General features: G+C 52.8%; 4 protein-coding genes across 4 annotated transcripts; 2 read left to right on the top strand and 2 right to left on the bottom strand.

Moving 5' to 3' along the window:
* Positions 1–1,826: 1,826 nt before the first annotated feature.
* COCSUDRAFT_63790 (hypothetical protein) lies at positions 1,827–6,831 on the top strand (the record flags this gene model as incomplete). Its single annotated transcript, XM_005647135.1, has 9 exons — positions 1,827–1,991; positions 2,257–3,471; positions 3,699–3,830; positions 4,085–4,190; positions 4,525–4,612; positions 4,900–5,041; positions 5,522–5,626; positions 6,038–6,138; positions 6,636–6,831. The coding sequence occupies 9 exons, from the start codon at positions 1,827–1,829 to the stop codon at positions 6,829–6,831; spliced, it is 2,250 nt and encodes a 749-aa protein (XP_005647192.1).
* Positions 6,832–9,015: 2,184 nt separating this feature from the next.
* Positions 9,016–11,641, bottom strand: COCSUDRAFT_16076 (hypothetical protein; the record flags this gene model as incomplete). Its single annotated transcript, XM_005647136.1, has 7 exons — positions 9,016–9,336; positions 9,628–9,756; positions 10,017–10,212; positions 10,442–10,653; positions 10,850–10,984; positions 11,283–11,427; positions 11,556–11,641. Coding segments are annotated over 7 exons (1,224 nt in total), but the record flags the coding sequence as incomplete, so codon positions are not given.
* A 1,221-nt stretch (positions 11,642–12,862) lies between these two features.
* Positions 12,863–15,793, top strand: COCSUDRAFT_16119 (amidase; the record flags this gene model as incomplete). Its single annotated transcript, XM_005647137.1, has 8 exons — positions 12,863–12,970; positions 13,166–13,249; positions 13,410–13,559; positions 13,703–13,862; positions 14,140–14,394; positions 14,799–14,938; positions 15,245–15,439; positions 15,668–15,793. 8 exons carry the CDS (start codon positions 12,863–12,865, stop codon positions 15,791–15,793), a joined length of 1,218 nt encoding a protein of 405 aa, XP_005647194.1.
* Positions 15,794–16,424: 631 nt separating this feature from the next.
* COCSUDRAFT_42308 (hypothetical protein) lies at positions 16,425–17,069 on the bottom strand (the record flags this gene model as incomplete). Its single annotated transcript, XM_005647138.1, has 2 exons — positions 16,425–16,601; positions 16,848–17,069. 2 exons carry the CDS (start codon positions 17,067–17,069, stop codon positions 16,425–16,427), a joined length of 399 nt encoding a protein of 132 aa, XP_005647195.1.
* Between the last annotated feature and the right edge of the window lie 1,393 nt (positions 17,070–18,462).

The raw sequence follows: 18,462 nt of genomic DNA on the forward strand, positions 1-18,462 counted from the left end.
GTACACGTAGTCTTGTCTGTCAATTTTGACTGCTTGTCAAGTGTAAGGAAAGCCCAGTTTACTGAAGTTACTGACATAGTATGTCCAGTAGATCTCATTGGCAATGTAACGGTTGTTGCGCTGCAGCTGATTCATGAACACACATATGACATGGATGTGTACACTCTGCATGTGCTCAGGCAGTCCTCTACTTAATGTCATTTACACACGGATGCATGGTTATCCTAGATGCCCGTTATTGCAGCCAACTTTGAGGGCTTTGGACACATGCATACTTTGTGCGCACACAGCGCGCAAGCATGAGGGACTGCAAGTGCCCTCTGGAAGGAAGGAAGGAAGGAAGGAAGATTACATCACTCCAGCCGCCTAGGGCTGATTGGATGAACTGGCAGCATCCAAATAATCAAAACAATCCATCACAAAATGTGCAACACCAACAATGTCCAACTGCCACATGAATTGCTGCATCGTCACAATGGCTGCACCAAACAGCCCAGGATATCTGTCCCGACCAGATTGCAAGGCAGGGCACTCAAACACAAGGTGGCGCTCATCCCCAATAACCTGCTGGGCACAACGCATGCACAAACGCTGGGGCCGGGGAATCCTTGCCCAGCGGCCCGAGACATTGGGCAGACTATGACAACCCATCCTGAACTTCAACAGTATACGCAAGCAACGGGCACTCAAAGGCTGCTGTAAGAGCTGGCAAGGGTGGCGCACACAAGCTGGCCTAGCAAACCATCTGTGATATGTACACAAGGTGGCATTGCTGGACGGGCAGGTCCTAGGGCAAATGTCAATGTCATCCCAAACCTGCAGTGCTTGCGCATCTAGCAGCTGCATCACAGCATCAACTTCCACAGGAACAAGGGTGTCAAACCGAATAACAAACTCATACCCAATCCGGCGCAAGCCCCGCATGAAGGCCCAAGCCCAATTCTTAACATTACGGGTTATGGCATCCCAACAATCATCAAGGGCCACTTGCCTGTGAAAATTATTTGCAGGCAAGGCAGCCAAATTGTTCCAGAACTTGATAATGCGCCGCCACCACACACAATCAAGGGTCTGCTGATTCAACTCCTTAAGCAAGATGGCACCATGCATAGAGGTGGGGACGCCAGCAATGTCTCTGGACACCGGCACCGGAAATTCAATCTGAAATGATCGATTTAATTACGATTGTTCCTGGTGTATCGGGCCATCACTGAGAATTCATCTGCATGCAGTGATGGGCGCAGCTTATACAAGTCTGAAGTGTCTCAAAAGACAGAAGGAAGAAACAGAATGGAAGAGGCGGCACCGCCAATATTGGGACATTGCCCGTAGACGGCCACGGTTCTTCCCTCCCCCTTCCTGGGAAATCTCAAATTGCCAAACGTCAGATGATCTTTTGGGAGTGGGTTGTTAGGGGGCACTCTCTGCTGCCAGTAGTCTTTGGGAGCATTATTTGACTGCATGATGAAGCTGCCAAAGCCCAGCGTCCTGGAGAGAACACCTGAACAGAGGGGCATAAAGGAGAAGCACTCTCCATGGACAGCGCCTCGGGACAAGAAGAAGAAGAGGAGCACATACGACCATTCACTGCCAGACGTAGACGAATCTCAGCAATCTCATCAGCATGGTAGCGTCCTTTTAGATGAGACACCAGGCGTTCTTGCCTCGCCAGCATGACTTCCATGGGCCAGTGTTCAGGGCGTTTCCAATGCTACGAATACGCTAATATTGACAATATCATGTCTAATGGTAGAAATGCACAAATAAGCGTTGGTAGGTTCCATTTGCCACCTACGTTTTTATTGCGGAATGCCTGAGATTGGTGAATGTCGGACACAGGCAAAGACTCGCAACAGCAGCAAGATCTGAAGCCGCGCTTCATAGCGGTCAACCTGGACGTTTTCTCCCATGCTGGTATGCATGGAACTTTTCCGTCCCGGAGCGCTGCCGAGCCTGCGCATGGCGGGAATCTAGGAGGAGAATGCGCACAGGTGTGTGCTCACCGCACCACTACAGGAATATTTGACTTATCGGAGTGCATCCTTTCTATTAGTTGTGTCGCGCAAATGCTCCTACTGGTCAATCACGCCTCTAATAGGGTTTGACATGGGGAATGGAACAGAGATGCCAGCTGGCGCTCTGAAGAGCCTTGCATGCCGCAGTGAATGCCCATCACAATCTCTGTACACAGAAGCCATCAATTGCCGCAGAACACGAGGCTCAGGCCACTAATACAAAGTCTTTTGCCACATTCAGGGCTTCAATTTGCGCAAAGATGTGGGCAGCGCCCCACGGGATAAGCACCCGCGCAGCGTTCCGCCGCTCGAGGCGCACAGAGACTGCGCGGCCGGGCAGGTCGCGCGCAGGCCATCTTCAGCAGGCGTGATCCTAGAAGCGCCAAGGGGGCATGATGCGACAGCAGCCATGCAGCGCGGCTTCACCTGCGACCCTTTTGCAGCCATCCACGCGGGCGCCAGCGACACGCAGCAGCAGTGCGCGCAGCCGGGCACCTCCGGCCGCGGCGGCAGCGGCGCAGCCCGGGATCAGAGCGGCGCGAGCTATGGAGAGGTGAAGGCACAATCCTGCGACTTCCCCATTGCCGGGGGCCCCCCGGTGGATCCCCTCATGCCGGACTCCTGCTCTACCGATTTTGCCAGCGTGGCCGCGCGGCGCCCGGCATTCCAGGCGGCGTTCTATTTTGGCGCGCGGCGGCGGCCGGAGGCCGATGCCGAGCCGTTCGCGTTCGGCGAGCACGGCCCGCTGGCCGCCGGCGTGCAGCGCTTCAGCACCAGCCTCCCGGACGCGCACCTGCTGCAAGACTCCCCCACTGCAGCTGCGGCGAGCCCCCTGCCGGAGGCCAGCACGCCAAACCAGGATCATCAGCGCCAGCGCGGGCACGTGAACCAGGAAGCGGCGCAGCAGATGCGGCCGGGCAGCGGCGGGGCAGTAGAAGCGATGGAGGTGTGCGGCAGCGGCGGAGGAAGTGACGTAACTCCTCAGGCCAGGCACGCACAGCTGCTGTGGCCAGCGTCGCTGCAGCGGCTGCGGCGGGCGGCGAGGCAGTCCACCCAGAGCCCCGTGATGCATGCCGGCGCCGCCGACCCCGACATGCAGCCGCTCGGCCGGCATATCAGCGGGGTGTGTTCACCGGGCGGCTGCGACACACCCAACCCCGCCAGACAGCCGTGGCAGAAGCAGCCCTCAGGGAAGGAGGAGCATGCCGGGGAGTTTGTGGCGGCCGGCGAGAATGTCCCAAGGTATGCAAATCATGCGGCCATGCGCACGGTGGTGGAGGGAACGGCGTATGCGAAGGACGGCGGCCGCGCGCGCGGCCGGGCCCGGTGCGGCGGCCACAGCTGCGGCGGCCGGGGCCCGGCATCAGAAGAGCAGCAGCGGCCTCAGCGCAGCCCGATGATGGAAGTGAGCAGAGCAGGGCCTGGGATGCTGCAAAGCCCAGGGAGCGCCTGGCAGGTAGCTCACTGTCAATTCATGCTTGTGCAGCATTTGAGACTCAATTTGAGAGCCTGCAGACCCCTGAAATGGCAGAAAGGCATGCGGCGCTCAGTCCACACATTCTTGAGAACTTGTGCATCAAATGAGAGCCTGCAGTCCTATCACTCGGCAGGGCAGCGCAAGAGTCGTGGACAGTAAGTGAAGTGCGCTCATTGGCTGAGGTGTTGGATGGGGGTTATGCGCAGGCTCCCGGGTGCTCGCCGATGCAGATTGATGTTCAGCCGACTCGGCTGGGTAGGCTGCATGCTGTGATGGAGATGTCCACTCTGGACGCGACAATAGACGGCACGCGCGTCTCAGGCAGCTTCACGCAGCTGGTATACCCCTACTGTATGTACTTCAACGTTCACGGCTCACAAGCTGCTACTCATGCAGAATAGAGACATCTGCCAAGCTTTGCATGGGATCTGCTCCTTGTACGCAGTCTGCAAAAAGACTGTTGCCTCGCGGCTGTGTTGCTGCATGTTTGAAAGGAGGTATTTCTGTGCAGCTCAGAAACAGTAAATTGTATCTTGCATTTTATGTCGTAGGCAAGGGAATCAAGTCATCAAAGGACTATGCATGGCTGCAGCAGGTGCAGCATGGCGGTGTGGCTGGCGGCACATCGCAGGTGCTGCAGTGGCAGATGGAGATGCAGCGGGGGCAGCATTGTACATCTTCAAGCACCTCATCAGGAGGTGCGCCGACTGACACATGTTCTCCCAGTGAAATTCACCGCCTTTGAGTTGTCATCCACTGGTGCAATGCCCGCCGTATTAATGTTAACATGTTAAATCAAAGCTGTGCTGTGCACCAGAGCATGCAACATTTTGGTTCCCATGGTACATGTCACAACTTTCTTGCTAAGGAAGCAAAAACATCTATTGTGTGGCCAGGGCAAATTGAAGGCTGTTAAATTGGCACCTTACTCTGTGATGTTCATGGCACTGATGCAATTCTCCAATGGTAACTTGCAAAAGTGGGGCCACCTCGGCAGGAGCACTGCGTTCACAAGGAATTGCTGGCCTGCAGGATCATTTTTGGAGCCCAGAGCAAACATGTCACCCTGCTCCTCTGAAGACTCGCGCGACATGACTGTCTGCCGCACAAAGCTGTCAGGGTGACTCACCGCCCCCACGTGCTGTCTCCGATGTTCTGCCTTTGCATGTCTTTCCTGTACATCACAACAATCGAGGCCAGGCACCTGCCTAGGCTGATGTGGTACATGGCTAAGCGCACAGCAGAACCTACACATCTCAATTTCCTGGGGCGAGAGAAGAAGTCAGAGGCAGGAGAAGATCATCCTTCAGGCGTGTCAGGCTGAAGCAATGCATCTCTCCTGTGGGTAGGACATCTCTCTCGAGCTCTTTCCACAGGTGAGTGTAATGCACTTTCTGTATTCCGCAGATTGCTGATGTCTGGGGATGTGGCGTCACCGGGGTCCATGCTGATGATCACCGGTGACAAACTGGCCGAGACATTCAGCCCCTTTGCCGCGGGCACTCCAGCGCCCCCTGCCCCTGATGAGCATGGCTTCACCTGCAGCCAGGTGCGCTGTGCCGGCATGCATGTGCTGGCATGTGCCCTCAGTCAAACAGTGTCACCCACCAAATACCGTACTGGTATATTTAGGCCCCGGCTGGCGGGGGACGGCATAAATACTGAGCGCCGTACCCACGGTTTGATTGGGTCTTGCTTGAATCTGGCAAGTCTAACCATTGGTAGGATTGTGGCAGCCTTTATCCGCAGCTTGTCTGCAGGAGGCACCTTGCATCTTGGCAGAAAAATAATAATAATAATTTCTAAAGTCACTCTCACTGCAGACTCTCTACTATAGAGGATATAACCCATGATAGCCACCCGTGGCATGAGCACATGCATAGCCCACTGTTATCATTGGCCAGACAGCGCCCAGTTCGGCCATCACGACTTATTTGCACCGAAAGTAAATGTAGGCAAGTCGAATGAGCAACCGTGTCTGCATGCGAGATTGCTGCTTTCTGAAAGCCTCCAGGAATAGGTGTTGCAGGCCAGCAATGGCGACCTGGCGCCCAAGAAGCCTCCTGGGTCCTCCACGGTGAAGGATGCAGTGAGCAACGGCAAGCTCGCCACCTTCAATGACCGCCTGCATGAGGTGGGATGACTGATCTCCTCTGACACCAGACGCCAAGCGTTTGCAGCCATGAGCACCGCACATATGGTGTACGGGCATTCTAGGACGCCTGTCAATTTCAGTCTCAAACACTCTAGAAGCCATCCTCAGGGACTTCTGCAAGTTTTGCTGACCTCAGGAGTGTATCCCGAGACCGAGCTACCCCTGCATGGCATCTCACATTTACAGATCAGATCATATCATGTCGCATTGGTTTTAGAATCAAGCGCAGGACAGTGGCAATATGGGCATGCAGCTGAAATGCGCACCATGGCAGGCAAGAGATTGCCCCACCCAGAGGTCAAGCAGGGGCCTTAGCGTTCAGTATCTAACACAGGGGCTTCAAGGAGTTCACTTTAAGGGGCTTGAAGGGTCTTCGGTTGTGGGCTGTAGGCGGTGGTGAATGGGGATGTGGACCTGGTGGGGCAGGCATGGCAGCAGGTGCACACTGGCGATGTGCAGCCAGACATTGATACCCTCAACGCCCTCCTGAAGTGAGCCACACAGATTACCCTCAGACATAGCCCAATATATAGCTGCCCCCTCCCCCCCATGCTTGCTCACACAAAACACACCATTGTGCAACACCTGTGCGAGCTAAGAAAGGGGTTACCTTGGCCGTGCTTCCTACAGCAGGGAGTCACAACCTTGAACTACAGTGAAACCGCCAAGCTGCCCTATTTGCCTCCAGACGGTTTTCGAGTGCATGCGTAAGCCTGCCCTGCAGCACAACAGTGCGCAGGAGGATAGAAGCCACCCCACAATCGTAAATTGCACATGTGCGGTCATCATTGCCTGTGTCTAGATGATGTTTACCGCTGTTGAAATTGTTATATGCTGTCCTGCTGAAGGCAAGGTGCGGATGCAGACAAGCTGCATCCAAATGCTGCCAAAGTGCTACCCATGTTGGACTCGCCAGACCCAAGCAAGACCCGATCAACTGTGTGCTCAGTGAAATTCTGCGCTGAGGAAGCATGCATGGCTGCCACAGGTCGTTCTGCCGCGTGAAGGGGGATCCGTGTATCAAGGAAGCGGAGCAGCTGGTGGCGCAGGCGATGAAGCACGGCTGCCAGCCCAACGCAGCCACCTACCACCACCTCACAGACATCACCATGCGCCACGAGATGATGGCCTGCCCGGACGAAGACCCCGAGCCGCGAGAGCGCGACCCTTTCGTCACCCCCTAGGGCCGCCCCAGCAGAGAGAAGTCTACAAGTGTGCCTCTGGTCATTAGTAACCAGAGGACCTCTAGATGGGGCACCCTATTACAGCATGCATAGCAGGGATGCGTAAAAGACAGGCATGGCTCGGGCAAAGGGGCACTCCAGACATTTGAGCATTGAGGGACAGGACATGGGCAGAAATACCATCACTTGCTCTATATGTAATCCACTGGACCCTAAGGCGCCAGCTTGACCTGCTATTCATTAAGCACCTGGTAGGAAGGGCAGGATGCAAAGACAGGCCTGGCTCGGTCATGGGGGCACTCAGTCTGTATGTATTGCTCTGGTCTGGGAGAGATCTTTATCTCAGTAGATGAAGATATAGACACCCCTGTCCTCAGCGGGGAGCTTGATCAAACAGTTAGGTTCCCTAGCCTTAGGCAGTCACAGCAGATGCCCCGAGCGTGCATGCGAGTGGGAGTTGACTGCACTTTAGAGGCATCATCCTGAGGTCATATGAGCTAGAGCAGCAAAGATGGAGAATTTTGGTGCGAGCCCGCCCTAGAGGCCAAGAAATCAAGGTAGTTCTCATCCCCGCAGAGCAAGATCTTCCTCACCCAGAGCGAGCAGAGGTATGCAATTGAGTGTGCGCTAGGTAGGGAAGGCAAGCGGTCAGAATAGGGCCCGGCTGATACCAGCTCCAATGGAGCAGATGTGAGCGGCATTCAAGCATCTGTAGAGAGCTGGGAAAAAGAAGATGAGGAGTGATAGATGCGTAGAGACTGTGAAGCCACTCTTGAGGACGCATGAACGCAGATTGGAACTTTTCATCTGTTAGGATAGGCATAGAATCCATACTACTGCATTGAACGCCTGTATCCTTGCGCCGTCCTGTTGCATTGAAGTGGCATTGCTAGCGTCATGCTGTTGGACATGCATTGCCATTCTCATCCAATTGGCGCACTCTGCGTCCCATGAAATCTCCATTGTCCACATGTCTTGTGGAATTTTGCTCTTGAGGTGGGAACATCTGCTTGTCTGCAGCCCAAGCAGCAAGTGATGCCACCAGCGAGTGGTTGCATTGCCATCAAAATGCATGAATTAGGTAGCTAGGAACGTAGGACACAGCAGATTGTAGGTTGCTTGAAGTACAAAAAGCGTTCTTTCTTTGTGTGTTGACCTTCATGGGAGGAGAGAGGTCCTCTTACAAATTGTACACTCCCTGTACTACGACTGCTTGTTGCCTGGGAGGCATTTGAATGTGCTGTCAAACTCGTGGCATGACCCTGAATGCCACGACTTGCAAGTGCGAAACAGCAACCCTGTAAGCCTGCGCGAGCTTGGATCTGAGTTCTTCTGGTGAGCATGAGAAGGATTGCAAGTGTCAGAGGCGCATGTGCTGATGCAAGCCTTGATGCCCATATTGCATAACTTTCTTCTCTTTTCTGCAGATGTTATTACACAGTCTTTCGCAGCCCTTATCAGCGCATCAGAACTCAAACAGTGCTGCGTCCAGGAGCCAAAAATCTGTTGCACAGAAGCTTAAAATACTAAACCACTATCAATGGCCGACCTGTGCCCATGCTCTAAATCATAGCATTACGGCAATCAGGCTCGCACACTTGATATTGCATGCAGCCGTAGCAGCACATGTACATCTCAGAGCCAGAGATCACAGCACTCATGCCAGCAATGTTTACAAAACGAAATTTCTCTTCTCCATGAATCCATCCTGGGTTACATGCCCACTCAAAGCAGCCCATAATCACGGTCACCTGCTCAGTCTATGGGCAGCAGCAAACGAGGTAGCGTTTGAGGTTGTCGACTGAAAGGCCTATCGTTCAGATCTATTCAAGCAATGTTCGTCTAGATTGACATTATTGGCATCAATCAATGAGCCGCAGCAGAATGAAATTTACCCTAGCCCACTCAACTTTAAGATCTAGTAACAAAGTGCAGAGAGGTTTAAGATCAGGCCACTTCCCCGAGCAAGCTAACCTCTAGTCTTGGGGCACCAGTTGGCCAGCCAAACACAAGAAAAGAGTGTCGACACGCAAAGAGTGGCTCAACACAGCGCCGCTCACACCTCAGAAACCTTCCCTAGCCGCAGCTGCGGTGTGCAATGCTAGGCAGGCTCAATTTTCTCAGCGCCCTCTCCCAAAGCTGACGGCAGGTTCACTGCTCCAGAAATAGCTTTCCTGTCCATTTTCACAGCTCCCCGGTACCCAGATTATCAAGCAGGGCCATGACCGAGGCGGCAAAGCCGACGCAGCTGAAGACAAGGGACAGCGGCACGAGCGCCCAGCACAGCGCGTACTCAGCCTTACTAATGCTGTCGCCCAGCAGACGCAGCGTGAACCAGCAGGGGATTGTGTACGCGCAGGTCAGGTATGTCACGCTGGTGACCAGGCCCACGAGCGTGCTGAAGAAGGGGAGAGAAACTGAGATGCCAAATGAGTAAGCGATGATGCATGCCGACGCCAGCAGCCACGGCAGTCGGCTGTGGTCGCCTGCGCAACCGCAGATACCCTCCCAGCTTAGCAAGCTGGAGTAATATGGCCGCTCATAGAAAGTACACAGAAGGAAACCAGCTGGAAAAAAGAGGCCAGCCTTGTCAGCACATTCAAAGGATGCTCTGCTTCACGACATCTGTCAACAACAGTCTTTTGGTGCCTTTTCCCTTTCCAGATTTTGTTCTAGTAAGTTTAGAACCGATCTTTTGGCACTGGTACACAAGCCTTACAAAGACAGCAGAAAAGGGCAAGACTTGGGTAGAAAGCGAGGAAGCAAGGGGGAAGGCAGCGCACCTGCGTGCTGCACGTTACAGCGGGAAGAGCTCTGGAGCGCCTTTCTGCGCGCGAGGATGGTGAGCACGTTGTGCGTCCACACGTTCAGGTTCACCAGGTACTGCGCCAGCGCCTGCAGGACAAGATTATTCAACATTAGGCTCTCAAATGCCGTTTAGCTAGTTAGGACCCATTAAGCAACGCACAATCTAGACAAGAGTCTGACAATCTAACATGTATCTGTGCTCCGCATATGCTCCTATCAATCACCATGCCGGAATGTTGATTGCCTTATCAACATTGGCACTTGCTTGTCACAGTAGTCTGTGCCAGCCACGTGAGCGTGCCACAGTGTTTTGTTACTGTCGCAAAGAAAGAAGCCAGTAAGGCGCATGCCTGGAAGAGGATGGCGCCTGCAGCTACGCGCGACCAGACATCCATGCCAGTGCCAAAGATGATGATCTCCTGCACGCCGCGGCCGCGCGACCAGTAGCCAATCACGCCCAGAGAGAGGTACGCCACCGACATGATGGGGGTTGACAACGCCACCGCAGACGTGAACCTCGCCGGCTTCTTCATGGAGTTGATTATCTCCACATACGCAAATTGGCCTCCGTACCTGCACGCCAACCCTAGGTTCTAATCTGAATGTTTTTCCCCTGCTGCTGGCCCATGCTTTTCAGAATAGCAATTATCTGCCCATGCAGTGCTGATCAGTAGCAAGCCTCTGCAAACAGTCATGAGGTGCAGAAGCAATGTATAGGACTGTGGAATATTGAGAAAAACACGATGGACCGGTAGCATGCATAAAACCAGGCAGTGACTGGATGGCAGAAATCTTGACTCACGCAAAGATCAGGTTCATGACGGCCACGATGGAGACAGCTGCATCGTTGGTGTGGATGAGCTCTGTGGTGGCGCCGTCCAGAGGTACCATGATCAGCTTCACCACAACGATGACCAATGCAAACAGCTGCGCTGCTGTTCCCATGCTCAGAAACCAGCCCATGTCCGCCAGCGATTTTACCTGCACGAGCGAACTCATCCTCGTGTCAATATGCTTGATCACACACGTTCTGTTCTCCTGAGGAAACAAACTTCAACCGAACAGGAAGTATGACAGCATGCAGACTTTACAGATGCAGAGAATCCAACCTTTCCAAGGCAGCAAAATGCACTCCACCATGTGGGTAGTGCAAAGGAGGTCGTCAACGCAAGGAAGGGGGGCATGCCTGGCCGAGGATGAGGGCTATAACAGCCACGATGGCGCCACAGAGGAGGCAGTCGGACCTGTTGGCTGCATGCTGCAGCGACTGAGTGGCTGCCAGGTGCAGAATGATGCAGCGAGTTGCATCCAAAGAGTACACTGTCCAGTACACCAGAGAGCGCCCCTGCACACATCAGCACATCACCATGCAAGTAGAGATGGTCTGCCCGTAGGGATTCAATGAATCATATGTGACTGTGTTTTCTTCACCTATTGACATCTGTGAACGCTATTATGTATCGTGCAGCCCAACTGCTGCTTTGCTGAGCCATTTTGATTTGGGCAGGCCATGTCCTGGCGCCCTGACATTGGCAAGCACCTCACCACTATTGGGCCGACTATAGAGCTGCCTGATGCAGCTATACGCATGGCAACCTGCCATCAGTGAATTGAAAGTCTGGTGGGCAAGTGTCTGGTTTTACCCTGCATCCCGCGGCGGCCTCGCCGATGTCCCCAAAGAGCACGGCGTCCGGCACGGCCTGGTACAGGCGCAGCAGCAGCTGTCCAGAGTATATGGTAGACAGTGTCAGCACCACAATCGCAGCTCCAGCTGGCAGCCAGCCCAACCTGCAAGGCAACCAGATGTTACATCCTGGCAGCATTTCTTATAATAGACAGGACACATTGCATTTGCATTGAGGGGCACAACCTCCCAATAATGTCTGCAAGGAGAGGGTGTGACGAACAGTGATCACCTGGCAAAGTCTGCTGGGGTCAGCCAGAGACCCCAGCCCAGCTGCAGAGACAGCAGCATGGCCACGGTCACCGGCCAGGAGGCTCTGCATATCCTCTTGTCCTCCAGCCCAAGCAGAGGCACCTCAGCTTCTGCTAGGCTGTCTGGCTGTGGCGACAAGGCGCCAAGCTGGCTGCTGCTCCCTGCCGTTTCAGTAATTCAGCAAAGTTGGATTGCCAATTGGAAATGGACTGGTCGTGCACATGGGGATGATAGGCAGATCAAACCACGGGTCTCCAGCCAGCCAGCTGCCAGATACGGTTGACTATCAATTATAATGACTAAATCGAGTAACAGCTCTGTTTTCAGCCCACTTTATCGTTTATTTTTTTAAATCTTATTGTCTGGAAGGGAATGGATCTGGTCAATGAGGCTGCGTCAGCCAGCCATCAGGAAATATACCTGCAAATTCTTCCTTCCTTGGACCTGGCATATTGATCACTGCCGGACAACGCGATGAGCGGACAGTACTGCTAACAGTATCAGTACTTTATTGTCCCGACCTCCTCACTGAAGTCCAGACGCGACAATAAGTGAGACGCGCCGAAACTGTTGTCACTTCTCACCCATCATAATTATCCTTGGAGAGCCATCATCAGCACATCTAGAAACGATAATGAATTTAAGATTGCAAAACAACTTAAACTTACAACTGCCAAGATCTGAATCATCTTTGATCTCCACGATGGACTTGACCCGTTACGTAACGGGTCTGCATGCAAATTGACCTCTCGGCATACTGTTCAGCTTTGTTAGAAATAACTATGTGGATCCACAAATATTATTTGTTGTTACAATGACAAGCACCGCCCCTCTTAGTCCTAAGTTATGAGGCAGATAGATGCTCTCTTACTAGACATGCCTGTGTGATATCGAGAGGTGCCAGCAACTATTGACTGAGAATCAAATTGTAGAAGTATTGTAGTGACATGACCGTCCAGATATGATGAACAGTGGCCTGAGGTATATTGCATCGAGCATCAGAACGCCATGTTCAGCTCGACACATGCAATGGTCACCAGCTGAAGCATCGCTGCCTGCATCCTCTTATTCAGTGAAAGGTGAAAACATACGATTGTTCCCAGATGAGCTGGAATGTTGCGCTGGAATGCTTGGCATTCCAATCGATCGCAGATCATGTGCTCCAATGCTGCTGCATTGGAATGGAACTCAGAGTCTCGATGTATATATCCTGGCACAGGTCTGTTCTGTAGGACTCTGAACCCCCAAGGACTACTTACAGCCAAAAAATCAGGAGCAATGAGCGCCATGTCCAGAGACAGCAGCAATGCCTTTCTTCCAGATGGGCCAGAGATTACTGGTGCTGCTGAGGGTCCCCTCCAGGGCCTGACCTTTGCCGCCAAGGACTTGTACGACGTGAGGGCCTTCTACTGTTGATTTATGCAACCGCCTGTGCTACAGGGGCTCATAGTCTTCATTGCAGAGTAAATGAACCTCTGATGCGCTAGTCAGTCATGCAGATGCAGATGCAGATCAACATTCTGGACAGATTGCTTTGAGACATTTCCAGGCGGAGAGATAGCAGTCTTGACATACACTGTCCCATTGCAGGTCGAGAACTATGTGACCGGCTTTGGAAATCCTACTTGGAAGGAAACACATGAGCCTGCAACAGCTACAGCACCTGCTGTTCAGGTGCACCCCAGCTGACCTGGATAAAGCACATATATGGAAACCATGCATGGAGCCCTTCCGCGCACCTGTAGCTGAAGGCAGCTTCACACCTGCTAATTTTCAATCAGTAAAATCTAATCATCAAGCAACTGCCAAACTGCTGAGGAGTACTTGCCTGCAGGCCCTCCTATCAGCGGGAGCGAGCCTTGTGGGCAAGACACACATGGATGAGCTGGCGTACAGCCTGAATGGAGAAAACTTTCACTATGGCACCCCCGTCAACCCAGCCTGCCCTGATCGCATCCCTGGGGGCTCGTCATCCGGGTCAGTGGTAAGAACTGGCACTTAAAAGATCTTCTGCCTGTTATCCACTGCATTGGTTGATCTGTAGACAACTCTGCTTGCCGGCATGTGGCGGTGACAGCTGGTTGATGCCGACATGCAATGGCAAATTGATCTTTCATGCTTCACAAGGTGGCCGTGGCCAATGAATCTGTGGACATTGCATTGGGCAGCGACACGGGCGGCAGTGTGCGAGTTCCGGCCAGCTACTGTGGCGCGTGGGGCATCAGACCCACTCATGGCAGGGTGTCACTGGAAGGAGCATGCACACTGGCTGCCTCATACGACACAGGTGAGTCCTGTGTGCACCCCACTCATCTTCTCTCTGCACACTCTGCAGATCGAGAAGACTAGATAGCAATGATACAGGTGTTGCTTGACTTACCTAGTTCTTCAGGACTGGAAAACGTGTAATAATGATTAAAAAAAATCTCATCATTATAAGAAAAAAATACTTGCCACCTGACATCATGCGAAAGCCAAGAGACATCCCCAAAATAGAAAGGGTTGCAGTCACTTGCATGGATGTGTGCTCAACGAAGCAGTCAGGTGGGTTTCGTTCCCTGCAGGTGGCTTCTTTGCCAGAAACGCGGAGCTGCTGAGAAGAGCAGGGGATGTTTTGTTGGACCCTGCGACCCGCTCGGATGTCCAGTTCAAGCGATGGCTAGTGGCCAAGGATGCATTTGATCTGGCTGATGACGCCACTAGTGAAGCCATCTTTCGGGTGGGCCTCATAGACCTGGTCTTCCTAGATTCTTATCACAGATTTAGTCTGCCTGTTGCATGCACGACCAAGACTGCTTCGTGCTCAGAGGGCTTTGAATGTGCTGATCTGTGGCTGATCTGCATGCAGGCTTTTCAGAGGGGACTCCCTGGGGTGAAGGCCCTGCTTGGGGAGCCTCAGGAGGTGACAGTAGCAGATGTGGAAGGGGCGGGGCCCTTGGCTGATTGGAACAACATCTTCAGGTGATGATCAGGTTGTTTCTTATTGCTTCAATTGAAATTTGAACTCGGGCAGATCACTTTGCAAGTGCTAAGACATGTTGGCTCATGTCAATGCACAGGCAGAGGATATGTGTTTGTGTTCTTGTTGGCATGCTGGCAGACTTCTACATCGGGAATAGAGATGTGCAGATGTCGAGGCAGAGCAAGCGCCAGGGATAAGAGGAAGGGCTGCCTCGCAAGTGGACATCATTCTACATTGTATTCACCGACATATTTGCGTGAGTAGCGTGCTGTGTTTTCAGGGTGTCCCAAGGGGCGGAAGTGTGGGAAGCGCTGGGGGAGTGGGTCCAGTCAGCTCAGCCGCAGCTGGGCCCAGGCACCAAGGAGCGCTTCGAGATGGCCTCCCAGCTGACTACAGAGGAGGTGCGCTGCTGTTCGCATCTCATGACAGAGAATCTGGTGCTCTGAGCTCATTTTGGAGAGGAGCAGAGCTGTGCTGGGGCAGAGCAGAGAAGCCACTAGCCTGCTCAAGTGCTTGCCCTTTTGTGCAGCTTCCAAAATGGTGTGAAATCTGGTGCATGAAATTCCATTTAGACCCAGCATTGAACAAGCTGCTTGTGATGCGAGAGTACGTGGTGTACTCCTTTCACCGAAAAGGTCAGATCGCGCCGGTCGAGTGTTTTTTGGGCCTTTTCTCGACAGTGACAGAAACAATTCATGTTGCTGAAGGTGGCTCGCGCAAATGAGCTCCGGGCCAGAATCACACAGCATCTGGAGCAACTGCTGGGAGAGGATGGTGTTCTGGCGGTGCCGTCTGCACCCGGCCCCGCCCCCTTCTTAAACACCCCTCAGCAGGACTTAGATACCTTCAGGAAGCGTCTCATCTCCCTCACCTGCATCGCTGGCCTCAGCGGCCTCCCTCAGGTTTGTTTTCCTATCTTTTGCTATCTCTCTCTGCCTACTTCATCCTGTTGGTCATCTGTGGACATCTGAGAATTTAACTTGAGCAGCCAGTGCTGTTCCCCAAGCAGGCCATGCATGCATCATTCTTGTCCCAGCAGTCAGGATATTGTGGAAGTGAGCTGCTTGTGAGTAACAGGGTTCGAGGCAACATGATGCAGCACAGCTGATGTCAGCACTGTCTGAGTGCAGGTCAGCCTGCCGGTGGCAAAAGTTGAAGGGTGCCCAGTCGGGCTGGGCTTGATTGGTCCCCGTGGCTCAGATGAAGCCCTGCTGCGCCTCACGGAGCAGCTTGAGCCTGTGCTTGTGCGCCCATGAGTGCACAATGTTGAAGGAATTCTTTGGTCGAAAGAGTCTGTGAAGCCATTCCGGTGCCACATTGGAGCTCAGCATGTGCTCTTGTGGTGACTGCGTTATTGCTGATCTACTTGGAAGATAAGGGGTGGCTTTTCTAGAAGCTTTCAACAAGCAGGATCTGCTAGGAGACTCTGAATTGAAATCGAACTGCGACACTGTGACTGTAGCATCTGGACTTCTGAAATCCTCAAAGCAAAGAATTCTCATGCAGACAGCTGATTTACATATGTGTGCACACTGTTGGAATGGCACTTCCACACGCCTCATGTTCATGACAGAAAGAAATGCACATATTTACGTAATATAGGAACACGATACTCTGGAATTACGCTGACCTGGAGCATTTCCATTGAAACTTTCATTGAATGCACTGTGCAAGATGCTGTGACTGCTAGACGACACTAGCAATTGCCATGTTGTAATTTTAATAAGTCAACTTGGAACTCCCAGCGCTCTAGCAGTGCCTCTGTTTCCACCACCTATGTCACTTGCCAACCACAGTTTAATCGTTGCACACAGCAGGCCTGGATCCTTCCAGACACTGCTAGGTTGTTGTCTTTTGACCTCTGTCAGGGTGCTCAACTGGGTGCCCTCATCCTGTGCGGCAGAGCTTGAAGGACTTGGCCTGGAAGTTTGAGGGCATGGCCGGGGCGGAGGCGCCAGTTGTCATGGGCTCTCCATTGCACTCTGCAGCCTGGTACAGGTTCATGACCTCCCCTCCAGTGGGTGAGTAGGCGATGACAGCAGATCCCCATGTAAGTGGAGCATCCTGCGGGCAACCGTGCAATTTCAAGCCTTTCCGTCACGGATCAGTATCCGGTCTCGAGAGGAGCTCCTGATCCCAGGACATTGGGTAATCAACTTCCTTGGGGCAGACAGAATTTTGCAGCATTCTTTGCTCACACTGCTCCAGATCTGATCGAAAAATCTAAGGACAGATCGCCAGAAGTAAAATGAGGGCAAGTATGAATTACAGTCCAAGGCTGAGAAGGACAGAAAGATAGCTAGAGCACACTTGGAAGTCCTCGCACTGTGTGCAGGAACCCTGCTGGATCGCAGGGAAGTCGAAATAGGCAAAAGGCGTCCTTGTCTGCTGGAAGTTGCTGTCAGCAAAGAACTGAATGTCGACCAGGTTATTCTGCTTGGCGTTCTGCAGCAGAATCTGCTCCTGCCCAAAAGCAAGCCGTAGGAGGCAAGTCACGGCCACCACGAACACGAAGTCACAGTGCCGAGCCATGCTGGAAACGCTGTGGGCCCCTTGGATCGAATTTCTGCAGGTCAATCAAGGGGGAGACCTTGTTTCCGACGCCGCAAGTTGCCATATCCATAAACTGCATGACAGCTCCCCATCAACTGGTCCAGCTGGCATCCCTTGGACTGGCCGACACTTCAAGATGTTGATTATGGCTCGAAATCATATAAGGATACTATAGCTGACAAAAATAAAGAGGAATTTTTCAAGTGAGGGACACTTGTAATTTACATGAAGACAGGCTTTAAATCTTCGCCTGCTTGCCCATAGTGAAAGGCATCCCAGAATGTGGTGCAAATCGACGAACTTGAATACGAGACCGAAATTCATTGATGGATGTAAGTAGACTGGTATGATTCATTGAATCTCTCTGAGTGGTGTTAGTGCCTTACTCTATCCACTCATACAGTAAAGTTCTAGAACCGGTGTGAGAACATCCTATTTTTTTAGTGTTCTAATCTTGAGCGGGTGCAGGATGGATGTTCTTCAGCCTTTCCATGGACCCTCACAGAGGATATCTGGCAGAGGGTGGCCGGTTTTATGGACGTGCGAGACTGGGCGAGGGTGTCAGGCTTGTGCAGGACCACTTGGCAACTTCAACTGTCCTCCGTCAAGATTACGCAAAAGAGCAACCTGGGTGTCTCAGGTGAGCAGATGAAATTGAAGCACAGCAAATCTGATACATTCCCATGGTGAGAGCGTCCTGATTGCCTTTGCCATATGGTTCTGTACCTACTGCCTGCGCTAGCCCGCTCAGGCTGTCTGGTGGGCTGTCCATTCCAACAAATAGCCATGGTCATATAGGTGTACGCTGGATGGCAAAACGGTGGCGCCACGCAGACAAGCTAAGCCTGATTGTGCCCAAATTGAGTAACTCTGCACGGAGGGACCTTGCTCATGCAATCATGGCTGCAAAGCCAAGGGCCACCGAGCTGATGCAAGTGTATCTTGAGTGGGATGACTTGGACAATGAAGAACCTGAGGAAGATATTGACCCAAATGCGAATTTGAGAGAAAGTGAAAGGGAAAATGCCGCTACTTGCCGTGTGCTGCTGACGTGGCTGACGGCACATGCGATGAGCGTCCGGTCGCTCTGCCTATGCGTCTACGAGCTGCATGCACTGCCACCGCTGGTGAATCTGCGGCACTTGATGCTGCATTTCGTGTCCCACCCCTTAGCATTTCCGCCTTTGCCGGTGTATTCCCATCTATCCCTCATCACAGGCTTGCAGACCCTGTTCATGTCCGGCAACGATCAGGCATACTCGCACACGGATCTGTCTGTCTTGACCACCCTCCAGCATTTGCGCATTGTGAGGCTGGTGGACATTGCCCCCTCGAGGATGTCACTGCTGCCTGAAGTAGCGCTTCATGCTGG

Source organism: Coccomyxa subellipsoidea (assembly GCF_000258705.1).
Source record: "Coccomyxa subellipsoidea C-169, whole genome shotgun sequence".
Lineage (NCBI taxonomy): Eukaryota > Viridiplantae > Chlorophyta > Trebouxiophyceae > Coccomyxaceae > Coccomyxa > Coccomyxa subellipsoidea.